The sequence below is a fragment of the Rhinopithecus bieti genome, unplaced genomic scaffold, assembly GCF_001698545.2.
Source record: "Rhinopithecus bieti isolate Rb0 unplaced genomic scaffold, ASM169854v2 scaffold_15296, whole genome shotgun sequence".
In the NCBI taxonomy this organism is placed as follows: domain Eukaryota; kingdom Metazoa; phylum Chordata; class Mammalia; order Primates; family Cercopithecidae; genus Rhinopithecus; species Rhinopithecus bieti.
In genome coordinates this window covers 2631460-2659233 of record NW_016809075.1, presented here as the reverse complement: position 1 = coordinate 2659233, position 27774 = coordinate 2631460, and the positions used below count along the sequence as shown (strand labels likewise).

General features: G+C 42.1%; 1 protein-coding gene across 1 annotated transcript in view; it reads left to right on the top strand.

The window, feature by feature from the left end:
* Nucleotides 1-27774, top strand: part of MGAT5 (alpha-1,6-mannosylglycoprotein 6-beta-N-acetylglucosaminyltransferase) — a 200697-nt gene that overhangs the window by 150532 nt on the left and 22391 nt on the right. Inside the window, 4 exon segments of the mRNA XM_017888489.1 lie at nt 3445-3594; nt 13298-13410; nt 13412-13442; nt 23443-23559. Coding sequence (XP_017743978.1) covers nt 3445-3594; nt 13298-13410; nt 13412-13442; nt 23443-23559 — 411 coding nt within the window.

The window sequence follows — 27774 nt, the reverse complement described above, 5'->3', positions numbered from 1 at the left end:
TAATCTAGTACCTTGTTACTTTCCCCGGCATTTAGTCTGGGAACCCTAATCTTGAGTCTGTCTACCGTGGATATTTTTCTCTAGGACAGGAACCAAATGGGCCATTTACTGGTCTGCCCTGTAGGTCACCACAAACATAGCCTAGGGGTCTTTGGCCCATCTTCAGTAGTTGGCAACTAACTTTTTAGGCAAAATGCCTCCTTTTGTGTAAAGGAGAGATGCCTGTCCCCACCTGCAGCCCCCAATTCCTGCTTTAAGGCCAGCAAGCTGTCCCGAGAGGTCTCCTTGTAGATGAGTGAAATCCACCAGAGAAACTCAACTAAAAATATGGGGTGGGGTCTGGGAAGAGCTGCGTTTATTATAAGGATCCAGAGGGACCTGGGAATTTAGGATAGGGAACCACTGGGTGGGATCGGAACCAGAGCAGCTCTAGGCCCTCGTTTTTCTCCTCTGTCTCTCTGCTTTCTTTTCCCACTCTCTTCTCTCTCCTTCCTTCTCCTTATTCTCATTCTACTCCTCTTTTCTTTCTCTCTCTCTCTGTGTCATGCTTGCAGTGGTGATGTTTTGGTTGTAGTCACGTTCTTGGGTCCCTCTTATTACCGACTGTCTGTGTCTTCCCCTCTCCTTTAGCCCTTACTTGGTTCTTTTCCCACCCAACCTGCCGAAACTGGCAACCAGTTTCCTCAGAACTTGTTATCTGGCTCGTAATTGCCCAGACTTCAACGCTCAAATGACCTTTTTGCTCTAAAGCCAGTGGCCATCTGGCAGTAATCTCCCAGTATAAAGGATTCTGAGTTCCCAAGAGAGCATCTGGTTGGCTCCCCCTTGCCTTCCTGAGCCTGCTACATCATTCCTGGGCTGCTGGCCAGCCTAGGATTGGGTCCCCTCAGGTCAGACACACCCTGGGCCGGTTAGCAGCCAGCAGTGGGGGCAGGGTAACAGAGCCCCCTGCCTACTTAACAGGAGCTGTGGGTGGGGGCAGGAGTTACCAGATACATCTAGCACAATGAACCATATCCTAGAACCCTTCAAACTAACATATGTCAGGTAGGTGTAAGCGTCTGTACTAATTTAAAAGTATTCATTTCTAAGGTAATGAATTCAGCATCTTGTGGCCATACCAGACATGGCATGGAATTAAACTTTCAGTCCCACTGTTCATTTTATTTATACGTTAGGGTGGCAAGGGTGGTCTTGCTCGTTGCAAACAAAGTCATCCTGGTACATGAAATGAAGAATGTGGACTGTGCAGTTTTCCCAGTCATGAAGACTTTTGATACATTACTTGAAATGTTTCCCCTGAAATTGAAGGTCTTTGGTAATATCACCAGGGCAGTGAATGGCAGAGACCAGATCATGAATTGCTTCATTTACAGACTGCCTCCAGGCTTCCCTGCACTCTGGCTGCTGATACCACACCCCTGTGTCCCTTGTGGTCTTAAGTCACAAAACCAGCTATTAGATTTGCCTGGAGTGTCTGAAAACAGGCTTAGAATGAGGAAACCTTGTCCTACTTTTATACAACTGGAAAACATTACAGAACTTGACTTTTTGAAAATTTCCCAAAAAAAAGGAAAAGAAAAACCCACAAACCCCAGCTTGTACAGTTTAGTTACAGGGAAACCCAGAGGTAGAAAAAGTGAACTTGCTTCCAGTTCACAGGTGGTTTTGATTTAGAAAATGTGCCTCAAAATTCAGTGCCTACAAATACAAGAAAAGGGGTTTGGTTTTGCTTCTAACACTGTAAGTAAAACTACTCTTGAATGTTTCAGAGCTCATCAAAATTGACATTTATTCTCTTTTTCTACTTTTATCTACCTGAGTATTCTCATGATCTCTCCAGCAGTGAGAAACTCTCATCTTCCCATGATCCCGATTTAGGTGGGATCCAGTTCTGACAACATGAGTTAAGCATCACTAGAAACATTGGCAAGAGCTGGGGATGTTTGTATTCCTCTGGGACAGCTTAGCATCTCTGGGTAAATATTCCAGTCCAACTGACTGCCTTCCCCAGGCTGTCCTTCCCCAAACTTCCTCTCATAGAGGTAGGAAGAGCCAAAAGCAACTGTTAGGTCCCTGGTAATTTACAAAGCAAGGATGATACTTCAAAACAGTTGGCTATATAATGTATTTCTTCTTGCAAAATTATACAGCTGGTATTCAGTAATATGTTGCCATATAATGTATTTCTTCTTACATAATTATATAATGGCCACATGACTGTTTATGTCCTCAAAGTCCAACCAGATTACTTTTTTTTTTTAATACTTTATAGTTCTAAGGTACTATGTCACAACGTGCAGGTTTGTTACATATGTACTACATGTGCCATGTTGGTGTGCTGCACCCATTAACTCATCATTTACATTATGGCGTATCGTCCTAAATGCTATCCCCCCACCCCCTCCCCACAATAGGACCCGGTATGTGATGTCCCCTTCCTGTGGTCCAAGTGATCTCATTGTTCCGTTCCCAGCTATGAGTGGATAACAGTGGTATTTGGTTTCGTTCTTGCTAAGTTTGCTGAGAATGATTGGTTCCAGCTGCATCCATGTCTTACAAAGGACATGAAAGTTATCCTTTTTAGGCTGCATAGCATTCCATGGTGTATATGTGCAACATTTTCTTAATCCAGATCTGTCAGCTGATGGACATTTTGGGTTGATTCTCAAGTCTTTGCTATTGGTGGAATAGTGCCGCAATAAACATACGTGTGCATGTGTCCTTTATAGCAGCATGACTTAATATATCCTTTGGTATATCCCAGTAATGGGGTGGGCTGGGTGCAAATGTATTTCTAGTTCTAGTCCTTGAGGAATTGCCACACTGTTTTGCACAATGTGAACTACGTGTACAGTCCCACCAACAGTGTAAAAGTGTCCCGATTTTTTCCATATCCCTCCAGCACCTGTTGTTTTCCTGATTTTTTAATGATTGCCATTCTAACTCGGTGTGAGATGGTATCTCATTGTGGTTTTGTTTGCATTTCTCTGATGGCCAGTGATGATGAGTATGTTTCATGTGTCTGTTGCGCTGTATGAATGTCTTCTTTTGAGAAGTGTCTGTTATATCCTTTGGCCCCACCTTTTTGATGGGTTTTTGTTTTTTCTTGTACATTTGAGTTGAGTTCTTTATAGGTTCTGGATATTAGCCCTGTTGTCAGATGAGTAGAATGGCATAACTTTTCTCCATTCTGTAGGCTTGCCTGTTCACTCTGATGGTAAGTTTTCCTTTTGCTGTGCAGAAGCTCTTTAGTTTAATTAGATCCCATTTGTCAATTCAGATTACTTTTAAAAGAAATTTTAGCAGTTTGATTGCCAAATTCCTGTGATCTGCATGCTAAGAACTCTGTGACCTCTAGTCTTAGAAGTTCTGGTCCATGACACAGGTTGTTATGCAAATGAAAGACAAAGAGAAATGTCTTCTCCTTGTTCTCCTCTTTAGAATAAGAAGATCTACTTGGACATTATTCACACATACATGGAAGTGCATGCAACTGTTTATGGCTCCAGCACAAAGAATATTCCCAGTTACGTGAAAAACCACGGTATCCTCAGTGGACGAGACCTGCAGTTTCTTCTTCGAGAAACCAAGGTAAAAATTCACCAGGGATGTGGTGCTCAGGTTAATGCCATTGGCTGTGAAAATGGGATCAGAATATTTCATGCTTGTTTTTTCAATGCTGCAATAAACTCTTTTGGCTATTTTGGGGCAGCAGTTTGCTATACCAGTGGCAGCTGAAAAGTTAGTGAATTGTGGAATGAGATTGCTACGTTTGTCCTTTGATTTATTCAAAAATCGTATTTACTAAGGACCTACTCAGTGTTAGGTGTCAAGCAAGGGGCTAGGGATAAGGCTGCAAATCGAAAAGGTAAGGCCCTGCCTGGAAGGACAGACCTACTAATACAGCAGCAGCTTTCATAGTAAGGCAGGGGTGCTGAACTCTCCCCCAACCCAGTCATCATTATTCAAGGAGTGGGTTTCCCAACCAGCTTTTCCTCATACCTCCTTGTTCACCAAGTACGCATTGGACAGTGAAGAAGTTCAGATGAGGGCAAAGTCCCTGTGGGCTCGGGAAGCAGAGTAAGCATCAGGAGAGATGCAAGAGACGAAAGATGGATGGAGTGTAGATACACCTGGCATGTGGGCCAGACAGGAGTTAGAGTCAGGTGGTGGAGGTACAGATGGCATATTCAGGAAGGAGCTAGAAGCCAACCCAGCTAGTCTAAGTGTTGAAAAATAGTGGAGGTAAAATTGGATAAGGGGATGTGAGGGTCTGATTGGCACAGATGGAGGCAGAGTTCAGACCATGTGGTGGAGGTAGCCAGGCAAGCCCCTGGGGATCGTTTTGCTCAGCAGTAGCGTGATGACCTGTTGCTTTGACACTGTAGGGAAGCCCACCCAGTGGTCTGTGTTCTTTCTGTAATTCTGCCATGGAAGTACCAAATGAAGTTCAGGAACTTGTGAAGAAACCAAAGTTTGGCCTTGAAGGGTTGGCTGGCACTTCAGTGTATTAGATAAACTCCCTCAGGTTTATTAATAAGTTTTCATTCATGAATTTCACAATTTTATTGAGTAGCTGCAATGTGCTAGGCATTGTACAAGGGATGCAAGTGTGAAGAAGGCACATGGATCTCTCTTGTGGTATATACTAAGCACAAGGAAGCTTATTGTCAGTAGTGGATTTCTCAGCCTCGTCTCTGGCTTGCTTTGTTTTCATGTTCAAGGTAGGGGAGAGAGGTTGAGCAGGTGGACTTCTATGGCATAATCTCGATTGCCCAATCATCATGTGATACTGCATTTATAAAAAGTATATTCATATATGCTGTCCTCTTTGATTCTTACAACAGCCTTAAGAGGTAGATAGAGCAGATATTATTGTTAACTTTATTTTGAACATGAGGAAATAGGCTAGAGACTTTGGCTTGCCCACAGTAAGCTGGGGTCGTCTTGGAGGTGGCCCTAACTCATGATTTTTTTAATTGCAAATTAAGGCTCTGCTAGCCCCTTGATGTACTGTCCTCATAAACACTCAAACTTAAGAACGCTTAGTGGACACCCACTAGCCAAAGGAATGTATATCTGCTCTTTGCCTCAGTTCCTCCACCTGTAAATGTATTTGATCCTTTCTATGTCCAAGGCATTTGTATGATGCCACAAATAAAATAATTTGACAAATTCTTTAGCTTATTGGGCAAAGACCTGGTTTCTTTTAAGATTTTATTTCCTTCCAAGGTCATCTGTAGTCTGATGACTGTTTTTGATTATCCAGGAGTGAAGTGTGTTCTCCAGTTTTCACTCTTTGCTTTCCATCACCTTCTGTCTTAGGCTGACATTTTAGAATCATCAGAATGCCTGGGCCCTTTAATGGCAGTGCTATTTTTGCCATTTGCCTCATTTTACTCTTTTTCACATTGGATTGTGGAAAGAGCTCAAGCTCCTTTAAAAAACATTTGGCAGAGCTGGTTCTCAGCAGCATGTCATTACTGTCTCGCACACTTTTATTAACCCAACCTCATGAATGTCTCTCTCAGCTTTGCAAATTTTAAAAGAACCCTTACTTACCTACCATCCATTACCCTGTCAGAGAATAGGAAATAGGCCAAAATGGAGATCACTGATGTCCAGGGGAGGACAAGAAAAGAGGCAGGGAAGGCCCAGGCCAAGAGGTCCAAGTTTGCATAATGAGCAAGGATTGCAGCCTGAGTTAAAGAACACGAGGTGTATATGTTCATCCTTGAAAAACTGGGACCCAGTGTAGAGGATGTCACTGATCCCATTACCTATTGCCTGCTCCTTGAGTAGAGTATATTAAAATACCCTGAGTGGAATCATGGCTCAGACATTTGGCAAATATGGCAAGGATGGGGCAGCGTATCACTGAGGCTCCCCTCACACCCGGCACATGGCCACAGGCTCCAAAATGTATGAACTTTCGGCTTTGAAATAATGACATGAAAGACCAGTCAGGCTTTGCATCTATAACCCTTTCTGTCTCTGACTCCTTTCTCTGTGTCTCTGAGCAATTTAAAAGTGATTTATTCCATTCTATGTTGGAAATGGGGAGCTGGAGCTGCCAAGAAGCAAATGTCTGCAGCATGAATGGGATTCACACACTTCTTGGACCTCTTACTGGTGCAAGAAGCAGGGCTGATCTCCTCAAGAGGGTTAGAGATAGAGAGATGATTGATGCTTGATCAGCTTCTGACTCATTGTTTTTCTTTACAAGCCATCTTTGAATCTCTGCACCAAACTTAGGAAACCCTCTGCTCAGCAGAATTGTGTCCAGGCGTGCCATTAGGGGTGCAAGTGTCATTAGTAGCCTCTTGATTCAGGGGACCTGTGAAGATGGAAGGAATTTAATATAACACTAATTCTGGGGCTAAAAGAGCCAGGAAGTTGTTGGAATCTAGCAGACTCTTCTAATTGGAGTATAGATTTGGATGAATGAATTATTTATCACAGGACCACAGCCGAGTCATTCAGTCCAGCAAACCCCAGGAGTACAGTTTAAGCCAGCAAATCAGGACTCACTAGGGTGGCATGTTTTTATTTTTGGTTTAAATCTCCATCTCTTTTAAAGTGGCTTCTTTCTTCATCTTCCTGGTTTTAACCTCTTCATGTCCACCTCCCCTAGTCTTCCCTGTTTCATATATGATACTGAATAGTGCATTTGCATCTGCAACTCACTGAATGGTTTGTGAGCTGGACCAGTACTGTCGTTTCTACAGTTGAAAACAAATTCTGGCTGTGGGGAAAAAAACAGGCAAAGCTGCAGCTTCCACACGTGCTGTCACTGTACCCCTTCTGTACCCAGACCTCCACTCATTCACCTCTCCAAGACTTGGTTGGGTCATGACAGTCCTGTTTCCCCATCATGTTAGCTTATCAGTTTACCTGTGGGACTCACCTAGGAACCGGGGCAGGCCTGGCAAATATGCAGTGCTCCCTCGGACTCATCTTATCCTCATGAATGACTGTGCCACCCTGCCCCCCACTAACTATGTCTCTTCTTACTGAGCTTGGATGTGTCACAAAACCTGTCTGAGGCGGGTACAGTACAGTAGCTCACACCTATAATCTTAGTACTTTGGGAGAGGCTGAGGCGGGCAAATTGCTTGAGCCGAGGAGTTCAAGACCAGCCTGGGCAACATGCAAAACCCCATTTCTACAAAAAAATACCCAAAAAATTAGCTGCACCTGGTAGCATTCACCTGTAGTTCTAGATTTTCAGGAAGCTGAAATGGGAGGATCACTTGAGTCCAGGAGGCTGAGGTTGTGGTGAGCTGAGGACACCTGCACTCCAGCCTGAGTGAAAGAGAGAGACCCTGTCTTTAAAAAAGGCTGTTTGAAAAACCCAGGGCTTAAGGCAACAGACTCTCATGCAGCTGCATGAGCGCAAAGGGCCTTTGCTTGTTCTATCCACAGGTGCATTCACAGTGCCTGGTTTATAAAAGACATTTAGATGATTGTATAAAGAAGGAAAGAAGGATCCAAAATGAAACACATTGACCATCTGGGATCTCTGAGATTTCCTCCTGTTATCATATACACTGCGCCTAGATCTCTTAGATCTCCCCAGCTAGGGACACCACCCTTTTGATACCCCATGCCTGCGTGTCTGTGATGTTGCTTACATCTGCAGGCCCTGTGAGTGATAGCCGAAGAGCTTACTTCCTTAGGGGGAGCAGTCCTTCTATTTCTGTTACAGATACTGGTTCCCATTTGCCCTCAGGCAGCCAATTGAAGCAGGTTTCATCCTAGTGAGCATACTTCAAATCATTCCCATGCCATCTAGATGGGGAAAAAAATTGAATGAACACATCCATGCCTCCTTCCTTCCCCCTTATCCATACATGTATGTAGACTGAGGAGTGTACAGAGGTATGAGTCAGTAACCCTGTGTGACTTTCAGAGCAAAAGCGCATCCCCACACTCAAATAAATATAACATGTTCAACCTCTGTGCACAGAGACACTTGATTGCTGGAAAGATCCAGTCTCATAGTATTTATTCTTTTGCTCTTTCATCCAGCAAGTAAGTATAATATTAAGTACTAGATGTATTCTAGGCCTTAGTCTAGCCATTCTGGAGACAGTGATGACTCAAGCAGTTTTGCCAACAAGGAGCATACAGGTGTGCTGGAAGAGGAAAGTAGGTAACTGTAACAATGTGGATAGTACACAGGTAGAACTAGTCATAATATGAAATAATGATACCAACATAAAACTTGACTGTCACGCTGAGTGGGGCCAACAGTTCAGTTTTGTAAAATGTGGTTCTGTGACTTGTGAAATCAATGTAGTGGATGGGGCAGTCCCATTCAGAGGACAGGAGCCACTGTCAGTCACAGTTTAACACCTCCATGCTGTTGCGATGCACCTGCGTATGGGATTTACCGTAACAGTAACAGCCATTATCTCTCCCCTCTACCATGTGCCAGGCCCTATGTAAGCCCTTTCTGTGTATTCTCTCTTTTCATCACAGAAATCCAGTGATCTTGGTACTGTTATAAACAGTATTATTTTAATGAAGCAGTCACTGAGGCTCCAGTCGTGAATAAGCCTGTTTCGCTGCCTCCATGTTGGCAGCTGAGGGGTTGTCCTGGTGTGGAATTTGGGTGAGAGAGGCGTGGTCAGGAAAGGGTCCTCCCAGGAGGTGATGCCTGAGTGGACTTTTAATGGTGAACACTTGAGGCTGGCCTAGCTGAACATGTTCAGCATCTACAGGTTTAAATTTATGCAAATACTCTTTTACTCCCGCATCTCCGAGTTAATAAATTTACAGTGTGAATTGTAATGTGTTTGATTTTATATTGGGGCTTTCAAATGACCGAAACTCAGGAACTTTTTATCCTGATGCTGTTGTTTGTGGTTTGGGTTTTTGTTTCTGAAAGGGTATTTAGGTAGCTGGACATAATCAGCCGGCTGGTCTTCAGGAAATAGTCTTTGATTTAGCAGCAGACTTTGACAAAAGTCTGCTTTGGGCATGTAAACATGCTTTGTGGGTCTTCTTTTTCTTAGCCTCTGTGGCCCTTCCAGCTCTTCCCTAGAGAGTCTTCAGGTCATGTGGGTCAGGGGCTTGTGGAGCCCTTGGGAGGATAGAGCCAGCCTGGATGGGAGAGAGTTTGGCCACTGTTTATCCCTTCTTTAAGCATCAGGTACCTGAAAGAAGGCAGATGGCCAGAGAAGGGTCCCTTTGGGCTACATAAAAGCATCACATTTTGGGAAAATTGTTTTCTTCATACCCAGCCCTTGTCTCGGTTATTTTTAAGATATAAAAGGGATGCCTATTACCAGAAACATTAATATAATGATTTCCAGTCATTGTATAAAAATAAGCAAAGCTTAGCAATAGCATGTGACTCGTGGGACTGGCTTATGTGGCATTCACTGTAAACCGTATCATCTCTTACCTGTCTTCTGATGAATGTCTCTGCCCCTTTTTTAGTACAGGTACTTTATGAAACAACAAGAACTCATACATGCAGGTGCTGAGCATCTTGTAAAAACCCACAAACATAACTCCTGCACACCTAAACTCTGTCTAAATGATACAGGGCCGTAATATGCAGCTGTGTGAAGTTACATATGGATTTGAATTTGAGTGACTGATTATCCAACACTTACTAAGTGCCAAGACTTGTTATGAATCCTTTCCATGTACTATCTCATGTAATCCTCACAGCAACCCCATGAAATAAAGCACTATTATTTTATACATGAAAAGACTGAGGTTTAGCAAGCTTGTTACCTGGACTAAGGCCCTATAAATAGAATAGATTATAAATGGGCCTTAAAGAATCCATAGACAGAAGCACCTAGCAGTTTGTCACAGTTACTAACCTAGGCAACGATGGAACCAGGCCTTGAAGCCTACAGTCTGACTCCAGAACCTGTGCTGTAAATTACCACATTGTTCTGGGCACTTTGTGCCAATAATGGATTCATCAGTTCATTTGGTGAACCTGGAGTGATTCATTGCTCAGTTTCCCTCTAGAGTCACCATGCCAACTTCACTAATTAAAACTGGCCAGAAAAGTATGTGTTGTGTGTGTGTTTTCTATTTAGGATTATCCTCAATGTTCCGCATCAAGAGTGAAACTGACCAAGCCCATAGATAAGAACCCCCTTTATCCATGTTTAAAGGATTCTTTAAGTACTCCACTTAGCAGTTTAAAACAATTGTGTCTTCTTTCACAGAGTGGGAAAAATCTGAGTAGTTTTACTAGACCCTTTATGGACATGTAGGAACGTCCCAATCCTATACTGTGAAGAAAACGTATGGTGCTTCATCTGTTCTCTCTGCTTAGCATTAGTTCAAAAATTTAATCCTAGATCCCACAATCCCTCTGTGTGGAAATACTCACTGATGGAGCTGGAGTTGCAGCCATGGAGATATTTTGTCATCTGGAATATCCTCATTAGATTCTGGGCTTCTGAAGGCCAGGTGAAGTATAAATAAAATATGGCCAGTTTTCTCCGGCAGTTAAGCCTTGGCACTTGAGTACATTCTGGCAGTGTGTCTCTTGCCTCCTTGCTAAGGAAATTGGTAAGCAGGCAGAATAGCAGGGAATTAGGGGAAAAGCAGTTCAGTGTGATTAAGGTGCCAATGTGTTGCAAAACCATAAGTGCAAGGAAGTTTACAGAGTGCTGTTTGGTGGTGATGAACTCTCTCTGCCTGTTGTGTTTTCATTCAAACCTCAGATGTGCTATTTGACCTTAATACATCTGCTCCATTGTAATGTCACAGGTAATAAGCACACAGGAAGCAAGAAAAAAATTGCTTATTGACTGAAGTGACAAAAAAACTGTTATTTTGGTGTTTCCAAATAATGTATTTCCTATAGTCCTACTTCTGTGACAAAAACACTCATTGCCAGCAAATTATGTTGTATTTGCTTAGGCTTCATTCTAAACATATGAGGCTTGGGAGAGTTAACCTAAAGTTTTTATTTTATGTGTACTGAGATATTCTGGCGCTCACAGGGCAGAAGAGATGGTTCATATTGTTTTTCAGATATAATTAAACCTAGGTCACATTCAAGTCCATTAAGCAACAGCCTCAAATCCTTTTAATTAATGGGTTCAGATTGGTTGGTCTAAAGAAGCTAATTAAATTTTTCCCAAAATTTTCTGTTTAAATAGACAAACATTTTGCTGCTTGCATTTCCTCCAGAGTGGTTCTTTGAAATTTACAGTTGATGAAGGTATCCACACTTTATGGCAGGCCCTGATTTTCAGAAGTCAGGAAGCACTGTGGGTTATCTGACTAAACCTGCAGAGATCCTGATCTGCATCTTCTAGCACTTTTCTCCTCAGTCAGAAAGATCTGGACTCCCTGTGCTATCTTATGTCTAACCATGGCCTGACAGAGGTCATTTGTTTTCCACTGGAGAGCCGGCACATCCTCTCCAGAGTCTGATAGGAGAGGGCAAATCACAGCGATCACAAGTCTGATGGATAACAACCCTGGATTCTTCATATTCCATAAAGCTGGGATATCATGGAACTATTACATCCCACTGTTTCCCTCCATTTCATCTGCAGCAGTCAGATCTCCCCCACCCCTGAGCCACAGGCCCAGGCCACACCCTATAGTTAGAAGTTTTCTCTGGCGATCTGCTTTCTGTGAGCTGTATAATAAGAGTAAGATGCTTTCTGTGAGCTGTATAATAAGAGTAAGGTGCAGAGCAGGAGCTTCCTAATTGTAGTAGAGCTTTCCCTTGATCCTACAGCTTCCAGGCTCCTGGCTACCATGTTTTCCTCACCACTACCCCCACTCATGATCTTCCATGGTTCTGCTGCCCAAGGGGGAAATGACCAGCCAGTATTAGGGGCTCTGCTGACCTCTCAAAGCTTCTTTTCTTCCCAGCTCCCTTCCTTGTGGACGTCTCTGGCATTGTGATCACTGCAGTTTGCAGGAAATGAAAGTTTATTCTTTCAAAAAACCAAAAAGATTGAGTACCCTATTGTGTGCAAAACAAAAGCAAATAGGTCCAGAAAACCTGAGATGTTAGTGCTTTGCCCCAGAATTCCTTCAGGAGCTACATGGTTCTCCAGTATGTCACCCATGGGCTGTGCTCAGGGTTGGCTGCACCCTCCAGCTGAACCTTTCTAAACGATCCATCCATCGTTCAATTAGAGCAGCTGCAAAGCTGATGAGGAGGGGATTGCTGTGAAAAGACCTAGGGAAAAAGAGAATCAAGCTTGTAGCTAAATCTATTTGAGCCATCTCCTTTATTCTCAACGCCTGGCCTTGTGGTGGGTGATGCTCTGTGTGATGGCAGAAGGAAAGGACGCCCTGGGGCCCAGTTATCTTTTCTCACTTAATGTGCCCCTGGGGGCTGGAACAGAGCAGGCTCTTTGATGTGGGTAGGGAGGACACAGCTTCATCAAGCCCAGGCCTGGACCCTGCCCATCAGCAACCTGCAGTTATCCAGCAGTGCGAAATGCATCCACTGCGACAGCATGTGCCGAGGCATTTCTGGGAGCAGTTATTTCATTTTTGGACCCAGGAAATCAGCACCACTGAACTGCAGCTTGTCCCCTTTGTCATCGTGGCTTCCAGCTGCTGTGGTTGCTCTGAGAACTCTGAGAGCAAGTTGTTGCTGCCATCTATGGTCTGTCTTGGGGGAAGCACATGGTTTGCCTGCCGGAGAGGGAAGCAGCTGCTTTGCAAATTCATCAACACAGCACAGTCTCTCCCCTGTGAGGGTAAAATCAACACCAAGATGTTGGTGTCCCCAGTGTAAACCCCATTATGAAAACCTGTGTTTACTGACCTACAATCATTTTAAAGCAGTTCCATTTGAACTGCAATCAAACCTCCAAGTGACCTTTCTGTCCCTCCGCCCAGCATTCCTGAAAGGGCCTGTTGTTTCTTTGGTTCAATGAAGAAACCTTCTGTGTAGTTAAGCAAGTGTTTTTCCAGTCATGTCTCCTGGTGAGTTACAGAAAGATTATTGTTGGGTCGTGGTGGTGGGGGGGTTTTTCTTTTAATACTCCAACCTCCCTATCCCCCGATACCCTTAGACACTTAATTTTTTACTTCCTTTAGTGGAGGAGAGCATAGTGAGTTGAGCAGCTTTATGGGGACTTTAAAAGTTCGTAGTTTTTCAGATCCTGGTGTAAGCTGAATTCTCTCTGCCTCACCCCCCAGGGCCTGGGAGCCTTCCAAAGCGAGGTGTCCACTCGGGAATGGGCCACAGAATCACTGCCCGCAAGCCGGGAATGCCTGTCCTGCCTGATGGCTCTGCCTGATGTGTTCATATGCTGTGTGGTTTTCTGTCTTACAGTTATTTGTTGGACTTGGGTTCCCTTACGAGGGCCCAGCTCCCCTGGAGGCTATCGCAAATGGATGTGCTTTTCTGAATCCCAAGTTCAACCCACCCAAAAGTAGCAAAACACAGACTTTTCATTGGCAAGCCAACTCTGAGAGAGGTAAGCATCTATCAAAATTATTCCACTTTGAATAATATGAATAATAGCTATTTATTGAGTGCTAATGTGGGCGTTAACTTCATTTAACATGGTTGGATGAGAGGCTGAGGGTGTGGAGGCTCAGAGAGACAAATGACCCGATCACGTCACCTTGCGAGTTAGGGGCAGGATTTGAATCTACTTCTGCCTTCAGCAAGTAAGGGATCTTTACACTCTACCCCCACTCTAGATTATTGTAAACTCAGACATTCTAGCCTTCTGATTATAGCTGAACTCTGATTTTCTGAATGTTTGAAGTTTAGGGAGTGAGATCAACTGGTTAGTAGATATTTGTGAAGAATCTGCTCCCCAGGATGGGCTTTGGAGAATAAAAAGTGGACTGTGGGAGTTTGCAGAGAACCATCAGCCTCAGTATACCATATGTATCATGGATAATTGAAGTAATTTTTTTTCACTCACCATTCCAAGAAGTAATCTTGCCATTGCTAGAACCATTTGCAGAAGCCTCATTTGAATTGCCTTCAGAGATCCTGTTGAAAATCTGCAGTGTGTGATGAATCACCATTGAGGGTAGTCAGATTTGATTTAGGGCAATAAACAAAAGTCTTTTACCTGTGAGTGATCAAACTGGGTGTTTCTGCATCTGCTCAGAAATACGTGTGTGCAAGAAATCATAAGATAGATTTTCTGATTATTTCTGTGTAGTTAGTAGTAAGTGGCTCTGCAGGCAGCTTATGAAGGGAAGTCATAGCAGCATCCTCGTCATTCAGGGCCTTTGGAGGATTACATTGATTAGCATCCCTCCCATGGCGTATCAATGTAGAAGGACAGTTTATAAAACATACATTTTTCAATTCTGCTTTTAAACCCTTCTGAGTCATTTTCTCTCCCATATAGTATATAAGATGCATTCTCAATGATTATTTTTTATTGATCAGTCAGAAACCTTGACAATTGATAGAACTGATTATTTTGAGAGAGATTTTTCTCTGACCCTTCCTGTCATTGGTGAAATGGCCAAAAGAGAGAGAAGATCAATAAGATCCATAGTTTATCTATAAAAGGTCAATCTGTGGCCCAGATAACCTTTGACAAGGGTTATATGTGTGTGCGCGCGGGTGGGTGTGTTTTTTTTTTTTTCCTTCTGCTAGAATAATAAATTTGAATACTTCATTTGGGGAGTGGTTTTGTATTCAGAGGTCAGTTTGTTCATTTATAACTCTGCAGAACTTAATGTACATATCTGTGTGCTAGGTGCTGTTGGAAGTGCTAGGACACAGAGACCGGGGAAATTCAGTCTGCCATGAACCTATTCTTTTGAAAAGTTTAAAAAGATGCTGCCGAGCAGTGAAAATATCTGTTTAGGAATCTCTGCTTTAGCATGTGACTGACTTCTTTGAAACTTCGGAGTTTAGGGTGGAGAAGAAACTAGTAAATCATCCCTCGGGTTTTTTGTTAATTTTTGACAAAAAATATATTTAAGGTGTACACCTTGATGTTTTGATAAATACACACATTGTGAAATAGTCATTACAATCAAGCTAATCTATCACATTACATACTAAATAGATTTTTTTTAATTGTAAAAACACTTAAGATCTCCTTTTTTGGCAAATTTCAAGTATGCAATACAGTATTGTTAACTGTGGTCATAATGCTGCACACTAGCTCTCCAGAACTTACTCAACTTGCATAACTGAAACTTTGACCAACATCTCCCCATATTCCCAGTCTCTGGGAATCATGAATGTATTCTCTGCTTCTGTGAGTTCAACCGTTTTACTGTGAGTTGAACTGTGAGTTCAACTAGGCTGATCTGCATGTGGGATCATGCCGAATTTTCCTTCTGTGCCTGGCTTATTTTACTTAGCATAATATTTTCCACATTCATCCATGTTGCTGCCAGTGATGGGATTTCCTTCTTTTGCAGGCTAAATATTTCATGTGCACATAATTTATCCATTCAGCCGCTGAAGGCCACTTAGTTTGTTGCCATATCTTGGCTATTATGAATAATGCTGCAGTATACACGGGAGTGCAGATACCGCTTTAACATAGTGATTTTAATTGCTTTGGATATATACCCAACAGTGGGATTGCTGGATTATGTGAAGTTATATTTCTTATTTTTTGAGGAACCTCCATTTTCTTTTTCATTGATGGCTGTAACACATTACATTTTCACCAGCAGGGTACCAAGGTTCCCTTTTTACCACATTCTTGCCAGACACCTGTTATCTTTTGTCTTTTTGATAAAAGCTATTTTAACAAGCATGAGGTGATATCTCCTTGTGGTTTCGATTTGCATCTCCCTGATGATGAATGATGTTGAGCACCTTTTCATATGTTTGTTTGCCTTGTGTATGTCTTCTTTTGAGAAATGTCTTCAGGTTATTTGCCTATATTTTAATTTGCTTAGTTGGGTTTTCTTGCAGTTGAGTTGTAGGAGTTCCTTACATAGTTTGGGAATTAACCACTTATTAAATATGTGGTTTGCAGGTATTCCATAGGTTCCCTTTTCACTCTATTGATTGTTACCTTTGCTGTGCAGAAGCTCTTTAGTTTGATACAATCTCAGTTGCCCGTTTTTGCTTTTGTTGCCTGTGCTTTTAGTATCATACCCAAACATCATTGCCCAGACTAGTGTCAGAAAGCTTTTGCACTGGTTTTTTCCTAGTAATTGTGCTGTTTCAGGTCTTATATTGAAGTCTAAGCAATTTTGAATTCATTTTTATAGATAATGTGAGATAAAGATTTAATTTCATTCTTACGCATATGGAAATCAAGTTTTCCAAATATTATTTATTGATGACATTGTCCTTCTCCGTTGTGTATTCTTGTCAGCCTCATTGGGAATCAGTTCTTTTCTGGCTTCTCTATTGTGTTCCATTGGTCTATATGTCTGTTTTTATGCGAAAATCACCTGTACATTTTAATTTAGGTCTAGGAAATCTCTAAAGTTCTACTTCTGCCCAAATTGTAGATATTATTTGTAATTTTCCATGTTTGTTTAATATTTTGAGATAAAGTGGATACAACATAAAGCTTACCATTTATGGTTAAAGTTTTTAAACCATTTTTAAGTGTACAATTCACTGGCATTAAGTATATTTGCAATATTGTGCAACCATCACCGCTATTCATTTCCAGAACTTATTCATCATTCTAAACAGAAATTCTGTAGCCATTAAACAATAACTCTCCATTCTCCCCACTCCTCAACCCCTGGTAAACCTCTCTTCTACTTTGTGTCTCTGTGAATTTGCCTATTCTAGGTACCTCATACAAGTGGAACCATATAGTGTCTGTCCTTTTGTGTCTGGCTCACTAACTTGGCATGTTTTCAAGGTTTGTTCATGTTGTAGTATGTTTCAGAATCTCATTTCTTTTTATTTTTATGGCGACAGGATCTTGCTCTGTCCCTCAGGCTGGAGGAGTACAGTGGTGTGATCGTGGCTCACTGCAGTCTCAAACTCCTGGGCTCAAGCGATCCTTCTTCCTCAGCCTTCTGAGTAGCTGGGACTACAGGTGTGTGCCATGACACCTGGCTACTCTTTTTATATTTGGTAGAGATGGGATCTGACTGTATTAACTAGGCTGGTCTTGAACTCCTGGACTAAAGCGACCCTCCCAAGTAGCTTGGGATTACAGACACACCCCACCACACCCAGCTAATTAAAAAACATTTTTTTTTTTTTTTTTTTTTTTGCAGAGACAAAGGTCTTACTATGTTGCTCAGGCTGGTCTCCAACTCCTGACCTCAAGTAACCCCCCCCACCTCAACCTCCCAAAGTGCTGGGATTATAGGCATGGGTCACCATGCCTGTCCTACGTCACTCCTGCTTTATGAACTATTATACACCACACACTTTTTTAAAGGCCTGAATAGTCTATTGAATTGTATACTATAGTATATATACTATATATATATTATATATATATATATCATTTGTGTATCATTTTGCTTATTCATCTGTTGATGGACATTTGGGTTGTTTTCACCTTTTGCTCATTGTAAAGCTGCTATGAACATTGGTATACACGTATTTTGAGTCTTTGCTTTCAATACTTTGAGGAACGTACCTACAAGTAGACTTGCTGGAATTTACTTTTTACTTTGAAATAATTTTACTGGTACAGAAAAGTTGCAAAAATAATACGGAGTTCATGTAGCTGCTTCTTATGGCAGCTTCTAGAAAACTACAGTGGTCAAAACCAAGAAATTAACATTGGTACCATAGTATTATCTAAACTACAGGCTTTATTTGGACTTCACCAGTTTTTCCAGTGAGATCCTTTTTCTGTTCCTGGATCTGATTCAGGACCCACATTGCATTTAATACTCATGTCTCCTTGTCTCCTCTGATCTGTGCCAGTTCAGTCTTTCACTATCACCCGTGACCTTACCACTTTTAAGGAGCACAGGTCAGCTTTTTGTACACTGTTTCTCAATTTGGATTTGACCGATGTTTTCCCATCAGTCAAATTTGAAGTTAGGCATTTTTGGCAAGAATATCCCAGAAATGATGTATCCTTCTCAGCACATCACGTTAGGGGGCATATGATGTCAATATGTTGTACTGATTGCTCCCAGGTTTCTCCACTATGAAGTTACTCTTTTACTCTTTTCTCTACAGTAGGGGTAATACTTTGGGGCTATGTTAGAATATCCTGTTTATCTTCAGACTTTTGTATCATATAGCAGTGGATTTGTATAGTATCACATACTATACAAATAAGTACAGTATTTATTGTATCATATAGGAGTGGATCATGTCTGCAACAGTTATTACTGTGGTATTCTGATGGTGATTTTTCTGATTCCCTCATGATTTTTTAAATGCATGAAAAGCAAAGAAGCCCATCTCTTTTCTTACTGCAGTTTCTATATACAAGCCTTTGGGAAATGAATCAAAAGTAGCTGAGATTAAGTTGGCAACTGACACGTTTTTGTTAAAACTGACTCTAAAGGTTTTAATGACACTGTGGCCACTGGGTATTTTTTTCCTGTAAAAAAAAATTAGGACACTCTTAAACACAATCTGAACATTGCCCAGTGAATGATGTAATGTTACATGGATCAGATCAGCCAGTGTGAAGTTATCAAGAAAAGCATTTCATTGTTTTCTATCAGTTGCCATCATTTTGTAATTTACTTTTTGCTGAGGTCATGTGAGGTTTTCATTCTTTATGCTGTAAGAAGAGAATAAGCACTGGGGCTGTCACGGGCATTTGGTTCCTCCTGTCCCTTCATCCCTTCAGATGATTCCACCAGCCCTTAAATGTGACTCTATTAGAGAAACAGTGGGATCCTTTCAATAGTTGCTCAGCAAGTGATCTCACATAGATGACTCCATCAGTCCTAGGCTCCCCCAGGAGGGCAGGATGCAGAGGGAAGTTGACAGGTGTTTAATGCATCCCCGCAGGGTGGTACCAGTTGCTGCATTGGGAGAATTCATCAATGTACATTTCCTGTTTTCCAGGAGCTCCAAATCTGATATGAAAGAGTTATAGGACAAAAGCATAATCAGTGGAAGTGCATGAAGAAATAGCTAAGTGAATTCCAGAGGGGAGTGAACTTGGAGTTGTGCTGGGTGGAGGATGTGCAGGGTTAGCTGCGAAGGGGATAGTGAAGGGGCTGTGCTTTAAAGGAAAAGGAGGAGAGCAGGTCTCAAGCCTGAGAAGCATGAATACTGACAAGCTGGGGATACCCCAAGAAGGTCAGTTTGCTTTATGCAAGAGGGCAGGTTCCATCTGATATCTAGCTCCCTCCAGCAACATCAGACAGCATTGAGAGGGACCAGTGAGCTTGATCTCATGGCCAGGTGGGTCACCCTGTCCTGCTCTGCCAGCTCACAAAAGCCCGTAAAATCCCTGTAACTAAAGAAGCTTTTAATGAGAAAAGAGCTGTCAACAAGTTCATTTCTAAGAATCAAAAATTCCTAGAAATTATCTTTTTTCCTTAGCAAATGGAAACATTGTAACCAGAGTATACATAATTACATAAAACTACCTTTTTGTGCCCATACAAATCTTTCATATTAAGCAATATTTGATCCACCTAAATTGATCATATCAACTGCATACATGTCTCTTTGCCTTCATTTGAAGAGAAGAAAAAGTCTGGATATCTAAATGTGGGTTTAGCTTGGTTTTATTTTGTACCCGTCCATTTTCAAACCATGATATCTACACAGAGTGGGAAAAGTTCCACAATGCCTTAAGTAATGTGGCTGGTTCAGGTTACATTTTAATATAAATTGGATTTTTATCTTTACATTGGGAAACATATGAGTAGGTTCTTGATCATTATTCTGACATTTTGTAAGCCATTAGAAATACTCTGGCTTCCAGGTTTTGTGTGTGTGTGTGTGTGTGTTTTGTTTTGTTTTGTTTTTTCCCATAAAGAGAACTCATGTTCTCCTTGGAGATTTAATAGCCATTCTGGAGTAATGTCTCGTATTTAATAAGATTTTCATTACTTTTACAAACTATACTCCAGTAAATTTACTGATTCATATACATTGAAGTATCTTAGATCAGATGGTTCTCAATAAATTAACAAGAAGGAATGGAACATTCAGAGGGGAACTCATGAATCACAAAATGCCTCACTCATAAAGTTAAGTAACCTTCAGTAAATGTAAATGAATAAAAGAATAATAGCTCAGCATTTCGTATTTTCCAAGTGCTTGAAGCAACCTTGTACATAAGCAGAGACCTTAAAAGGCAGGAGAGGAGGGAGATTGCTGATGTGTAAATTACCAAATAGTGACATTGATGACAACTTTAACTTACCCTGATTCCGTCAGAAAAACTAATTCGTTCTCCAGGCCACAAAATGAAAATGATGTGACATTTTGCTCATCTTCAGAAAATACAGGCATAAATTCAGTCCTGAATTTAGGTTGGCAAGTTTTAAGAACTGGATTAAAAAGCTGGTGTTTACATTGGGCTTTTGTCTTAAGAACCCAAAGACATCCTTTAAAATTGTCACCTTCCTTTTTATCCAAAGCTAAGAAGTTGTTGAAGGACCTGGATTTGAAGTTGGCTCTTCTCCTTTCCAGCTGTGTGGTCTTGGGGGAAATGTAATCGCCTCCCAGTCTCAGAATCGTCATTGATGCATAATAAACCTGAGAAATAACATTTGTGCAGGCGATTAGCAGGACTCCTGGCCCAACCTAGGGCTTCCTTGATAAGTGTTGAATCCAAAACATGTGCAGAGGAAAAAAATGGAAGTTTCCTGAGCTCCATGGGCCTGCAGAGAGTCTGTGGCTTTCATCACTGACCATAGAGCTGAGCCGAGGAAGAGGGCACCTGTCAGAAGGGCGGGAAACTGAAGAGGCTGATGACAGGCTGCTGCTGGGTAGAGGCCCAGATAACCTGTAGCCAGCAGAGGCTCACTGCTGGGCCCAGGGACTTGTCGGGCTTCCTGCCTTAAATAGTACATGCATGCTCTTGTGTGGTAGGATACAAAGAACAGTGGCTAAGGGAAAGGTGGAGGGGTGCCAGTTATTTCCTCCAGCCCTCTGAGTATCCTGGAGTCTGAGGAAAAGAGGAGGGCCAGCTTGACCTCCAAAGCAAAGGCCTCAGCATTGCCAGACCTAGTATTTCCTATTATAAATATGAGATGAAATTTGTAAATTATATAACCTTGCCTATGTGTGTAATTTCAAATGAGAATAATTCTCTAACTCAAATATAAAGGAGAAATAAAAGGAAAATAATTCCTAATAAAGCAATACATATTTGAGCATTATGGAGTCAAGAACTATACTGTCCCATACCCAAGAGCTATACCAGGCACTATGATGCCTTGTTCCTCCTCACAGTGAGTGTTTTCATTTAAAAGGAGTGAAACATTCAGCTGAATATGGTCAGCCTTTTTACTTACAATTGACATTATGAAGGAGGAGCGAAGCCTGAGTGTGTTTACATATACCCACATATAAACAGAATTGCCAGTAATGTGATAGCTCCAAATATAGACTAATGTGGGTAGGTTTTACTGAAGACTCTGACATCCTCAGTGGCATTGACTTTGCTGCTTTGATCTTTCTAAAATGGTGACAGCTCATTGGTGACGTTTCAGATAAAACAGAGCAGAGACATTGCTTCATTTACATGATTGTGTGATTATGTCTGTGGATAATTCACTGTATGTTTGAACTGTCAAAATTTAGATTCTGGCTGGGCATGGTGGTTCATGCCTATAATCCTAGCAGTTGGGGGTGCTGAGACAGGCAGATCACTTGAGGCCAGGAGTTCAAGACCAGCCTGGCCAACATGGTGAAACCCCATCTCTACTAAAAATACAAAAACTTAGCTGGGTGTGGTGGTTCACACCTGTAGTTCCAGCTACTCAGGAGGCTGAAGCAGGAGAATCGCTTGAACCCAGGAGGCAGAGGTTGCAGTGAGCCGAGATCGTACTACTGCATTCTAGCCGGGGTACAGAGCAAGACTCTGTTTCAAGAAAAATAAAAATCTAGACTCTGTAAGCCCATATGAAAGCCCTGCAGGGCATTTGAAAGTTTCATGGGCAGTGGACAGTTCTTCCTGTGCAGGATTGTCCTTGCATATTGTGAAGCAGCTTATATCCCTAGTTCCCACCCACAGACTAAGGTAACACTCTCCAGTTATTATGGTAGCTGAAAATGCTCTCACATGTGTCTAAAATGCTCCCTTGACAACATGACCTTAAAGGGATATGAGGATAGAGATGGAAACAAAATCAGGGGATAAATTTAGCTGTATTAAAGAAGGGACTCAACTAAGCGCAGTGGCTTGTGCCTGTAATCCTGGCAATTTGGGAGACTGACACAGGAGAATCATTTGAGGCCAGGAGTTTGAGACCCACCTGGGCAACATACAGAGACTCTGTGTATACCAAAAAAAAAATTGTTTTTAATTACCCAGGCATGATGTGCGCATCTGTAGTCCCGACTACTCAGAGTACGGAGGCAAGATGATCTCTTGAGCCCAGGAGTTTGAGGCTTCAGTGAACTATGACTGGGCAACAGAGCAAGACCCTTTGGGGGAAGAAAAAAAAGAAGAATGGACACTTCATGAATTAAGAATTGTCGGCCGGGCGCGGTGGCTCAAGCCTGTAATCCCAGCACTTTGGGAGGCCGAGACGGGTGGATCACTAGGTCAGGAGATCGAGACCATCCTGGCTAACACGGTGAAACCCCGTCTCTACTAAAAAATACAAAAAACTAGCCAGGCGAGGTGGCGGGCGCCTGTAGTCCCAGCTACGCGGGAGGCTGAGGCAGGAGAATGGTGTGAACCCGGGAGGCGGAGCTTGCAGTGAGCCAGGATCCGGCCACTACACTCCAGCCTGGGTGACAGAGCGAGACTCTGTCTCAAAAAAAAAAAAAAAAAAAAAGAATTGTCATGGTTTGCACTTGGTTTCTTTGACCACACATTGTTTTCAAATAAAACCTCCTTTAGGACAAAACTGGCATTCCTTGTTTTTCTGAATATTATGCTAATGTTATTCCTGAAACCATTCTAGAAATTCTGTGTATTTCTGATGGTATCATTTTTTTCCTATCACCTTTTGTATGCACCATGACTTAGCCTCCTGGGACTTTACAGCCTTGATTTTTCTTGTAATTGTCTATGCTGACCTGTCTGTCTTAGCCAGGATAATAGATACTGGTTTGATCTATTAGTAGGTGATTTTCAGGGCTGGGTTCTGGGGTAGAAGAAATTGTTCATCATTTCTTGGTGTGATGTTGGGGGTTAAAGCCACCTGTAGCGGCTTCCTTGTCACCTGGTTGTGGCATTATCTTATTTCCAAGTGGGATTCAAGATACAGAACCATCACTGTTTTATTGTTATCTGCTTATGGATGGCTTTGATCATCAAAGGGAAGGACACAATGTCTTGTCACCTACACAACTGGAACTCAGTACCATAAAAAGCATAGCACGCCATCTAGCACAGAAAGTTATTTTAAAAATCGCTTGTGCGACTGAGGTGTTTGCTTCTTTTCCAGCTGACATCCCAGCATCCTTACGCTGAAGTTTTCATCGGGCGGCCACATGTGTGGACTGTTGACCTCAACAATCAGGAGGAAGTAGAGGATGCAGTGAAAGCAATTTTAAATCAGAAGGTTGGTTTCTTTTATTCCACTTTCCCTCATTTCTAATGAGACCCGAAATGTGTATAAAGCATCATAGGTCCTTGGTTTTAATAAACAGATCTTTACCACATCAGCTTAACCCTAGAATTAGAAAATAACCAAGCTGTAGGATTTGGCCTGGGGATTTCATGAACGTTCTGTGAATTGGAAACAGAGCTGGTATCCTGATGTGTGCCTGGATCCCAGGCACAGGAGCAGGATCTGGAGTCATACTTGGTTCAGTGATCTGATTATGTTGCTCTCACAAAGATCTGAAAAGATAGCCCTGCTTCCTCTACAAAAGAGAGAGACGTGCAAGGAAATACTGGGGAATGTTTTTCTAGAACATCTGTTTTGGTTCTTTTTTTCCTACCTAAACATTTAGTAGAATTTTGTAAAAGTGCATTTCTGGCCTCTTCTCATCAATTCAACAGACATTTGTCAAGTCCCTACCATACACAGAGTGCTCTCTGAGTCACCTGGGGTTGTGGGTGGGCGGGGTGTTTACTTCCACAAACATAGAGGAGGGCTGGCTTCCCACCTATCAGAAGTTTACCATCCAGTAAAGAAGAGTTCAGTTATCCTTTCTCCCAATCTGAATCCGCCATGGACTCTCACAGCTGCACTCTGCTGCTATACTTTGATGGGAGCACTTTTTACACTTGGTTACGATGCTTTAAGAGAAGCCAATGTAGGCATGTGGGAGGGCAAGCTGGACTCCCAGTGTGGGTTCAGTTCTAGCTGTACCACTTACTAGCAGCTTCCTTTCATGTGTAACGTAGGGCTAACATCACCATTTGATTGGTTACTTGTGGGGAGTAAATGAGATAATGTATATAAAGTGCTTAAGTTCAATGTCTACTATATAGTGTTTAGTCAGTATTAAGTATTATGATCTTTGTCAATAGTCTAAATTTCTACTACACCATTAGCAACATGAAGTCAGGATATATATCTGTCTCATTTCTGTATTACCAGTGCCCACATAGGGATTTACCCAATGGATAGATGGCAGAGAGGAATAGATGTCTGCAAGTAAGCATAATACAAGGCTGAATATGTTCAGTGCCAAAGCAACATGCAAACGCTCCAGGAGTGGAAGTTGGGGAAGCCTTTCTGGAGAATGCAGCCTTTTAGTTAAGTCTTACAGGATGAGGAGTAATTTGCAAAGTAAAACTGAGAAGTGGACGCAGAAGGGCATGGGTTCAAAGCACAGTGTGACTGAAAGGAAAAAGGCTGAAAAGGCATATATCCTGGGTGGGATAGTCAGTGTGCCCATGTGGAGGCCATCTTACCCCTCTGGGAAACAGAACAGGATAATCAGTTTGTGGCCCACTGAACTGCTGATGTCAGTTAATGCAGAACATCTCCAGAGGAGTGAGGGCACTCGGATGCATTATCTGTGCTCTGCCTGCTTCAAGGTGGTCTGTTTGGGGTCAGCTTCCCATTGATGACACATACATTCCCAATCCCATTCTCAGCAGTTTGGGTAGAAGTCCCCGACCTCAGGAGACCAAGCTGATGAAAGAAGTGCCAAATGGAGTGTGTTTCCTATAGGCTGTCTCAAAATATCTGCCACACACCTAAAGCTTCACCACCGGAGTCATTCCTGTGGAAGGGCGAAGGTTCTTCTTTCTTGATTCTCCTAGTCCCTTAGCATATAAGCTTCCTGGGGCTGCCGTAACACAGTAGTGCAAGCAACTGAGTGGCTTAAAACGGCAGAAATTTATTCTCTCTGTTCTGGAAGCAAGAAGTCTGAAGTCAAAAATGTCAGCAGGGTCACGTCCTGCCCACAAAGTCTCCAGCTGGATATCCTCCCTTGCCTCTTTCAACTTCTAGTAGGCCTAGGCATTTCTTGTCTTGCAGCATTAAAGGTTTGATCTCTGCCTCCATTATCCTATGGCTTCTCCCTGTGTGTGTCTCTGTCTTTTCCTTTTATACAAGATTAGGGCCCACCCTAATTCAGTGTGACCTCATCTAACTTGGTTACATCTGCAAAGACCCTATTTCCAAATAAGATCACATTCACGGGTGCTGGGGGCTAGAACAGCATATCTTTTAAAGGGGCACAATTCAATCCACAACACTTAGTTAATGCTTGTACTCTTGAGGAGAGTCATTTAAAAGCTGAGGTAGAAGCAGAAAAGAAAAACACACCAAGATACATTATAATCAAACTGCTGAAAAGCAAAGATAAGGAAGTAAACCTTGAAAGCAGCCAGAGAAAAATATATTATATTTAGAGGAATAATGGTATTAACACAGCCAACTTCCCATCAGAAATAATGGAGACCATAAAAGGGTCCTCAGGAACCAGAATATGTGTGGGGCCTTTCAAAAGGCCATGGTAAACGTTCGGGGTTTTTTTTTTTCTCTTTTTTGGGTTTGTTTTTTTGTGTATGTGTAGTTGGTTCTGTTGTTGTTTGTTTGTTTGTTTTTAAGTGTTCAGGATTTTTTTTATAAGTATGATGGGAAGTTTTGAACAGGGTGATGAGATGACCTAGTGTACACTGGAAATCGTGAAGAGAAATTACAGATTCTGCTTACTCAAAATCCTATGGTTAGTAAGCAGAGGAGCCGTGAGTCAAACTCTGGCCTCCTGGTACTTTCTAAGACCATTTCGTATTGAATGATGCCAAGCCACGTCTGTCAGGTGAGACCATAGAGGGCTTCTTGTGGAGGCTCATCTTTGAAAGCAGTTGCCTGTAGAAATTGTCCCTGACTTGGAAAGGTAAGTCGGTACTAGTGGAGACAGGAAATCACACAAGAAGGGAGGTCAAGAAGAGAAAATGGAGGGGAAGATAAGGGAATGTTTCCAAGGTCAGCAGAAACTTCACAGTGCAATCTGCAGGCATCCTTCCTGTGGCCCTCACCATATGATTAACAGTCCTTTTTTTTCTTTTTTTTTTTTTAAACAAAGCAAGATGCCCAAGAATACTTCCTTGCTTCTCCACAGCTGGCCTAGCTTGGGTTTCTCAGTGACTGGATGTGATTTAGCATTCTCCTTCATTCTGTCCCCCAAAGAGGCCTTCACTTGTTCCTAAACAACTTTTATGCAGAAAACTGCCCACTCTTCCAGCCCCCAATTCACATAACAGCTCTCACTTCAGAGGCTTGCTAGGACTCTGAAGAGCTTTCCAATGCAGAAGCCCCTGCCTGCCCTCCCCCACAGGGTCCAGCAATATAGACCTACCTTCTGACTCACCGACTTCCTTCCGTCCGTCCATCCCTCCATCCCTCCATCTCTCTATCCCTCCATCCCTCCCTCCCTTTTGCTTTTCTTGTATAGGAAAATTGTTTGCTTCATATCCTTTAAAACAGTGAACGGCCCCAAAGCAATGAATGAGTCAACATCCCTTTGGTTAAAGTGGGCTGGGTTGGTAGGAAGAGCCCACTTTAACCAAAGGGATAGACATTTTCTGTGTTTTGGCTTTGAACCCTTTGAATTAACTTTCTTTCATTTTCTAATGGATTCCCTTTGGAAATGTTGTTGGAATGACACTTGGGTACTCGGCATGCTTCCTAACATAACTAAATCTGTTAATCTCATGAAAGATGACCACAGATGTTTATTTCACTATACAAATCCTACTTTAACACTGATAAATGAACCCAGATATGCCATGTTCTTTGTTTTAGGTCGTTCCTTCTATGAATCTTTGAGAGGAAACTTATCTCTAGGCCAGCAAGAGAAAGCTTCTGGAGTCACCCTTGGGTTGACTAAACATCTTTTAAAAGAAAAGAAAAAAATTTGCATTTTGTGTGAAGGGCTGTGTCTGGGTTAGAGAGGGAACAGTAAGTTCAAAAGCTTGAGTTGACAAGGAGCAAACTGAGAACTTGAAAGTCAATTCTTCAGAGTATTTTGAGATCTTCAGAGATGAGCTGTTTAGGAATAGAGTGGCCTCTTTGTTCTTGTAGAATAGTCTGCATGATATTACAGTATTTACGGCTCAGCCTCTTTTAGCTCTATTCAGACAGCTGTAGGCCACTGTGGCCCACATTTGTGCATTTGTTCAGCATTTGAAGACAATTAAAATTTCTGAAAATCACTGTTGAAGATTTCGATGTAATGTGTGATTTGGCACACAAGAAAGGGGGAGACGATGCCCTGAGACCAACTCCTCGGCTGCCACTAAGGAATGTTATTTCTGTTCTTTGTCCCATTTTCAGCAAGCTTCAACTATAGCTGTTTTGCCTAGTTCTCCA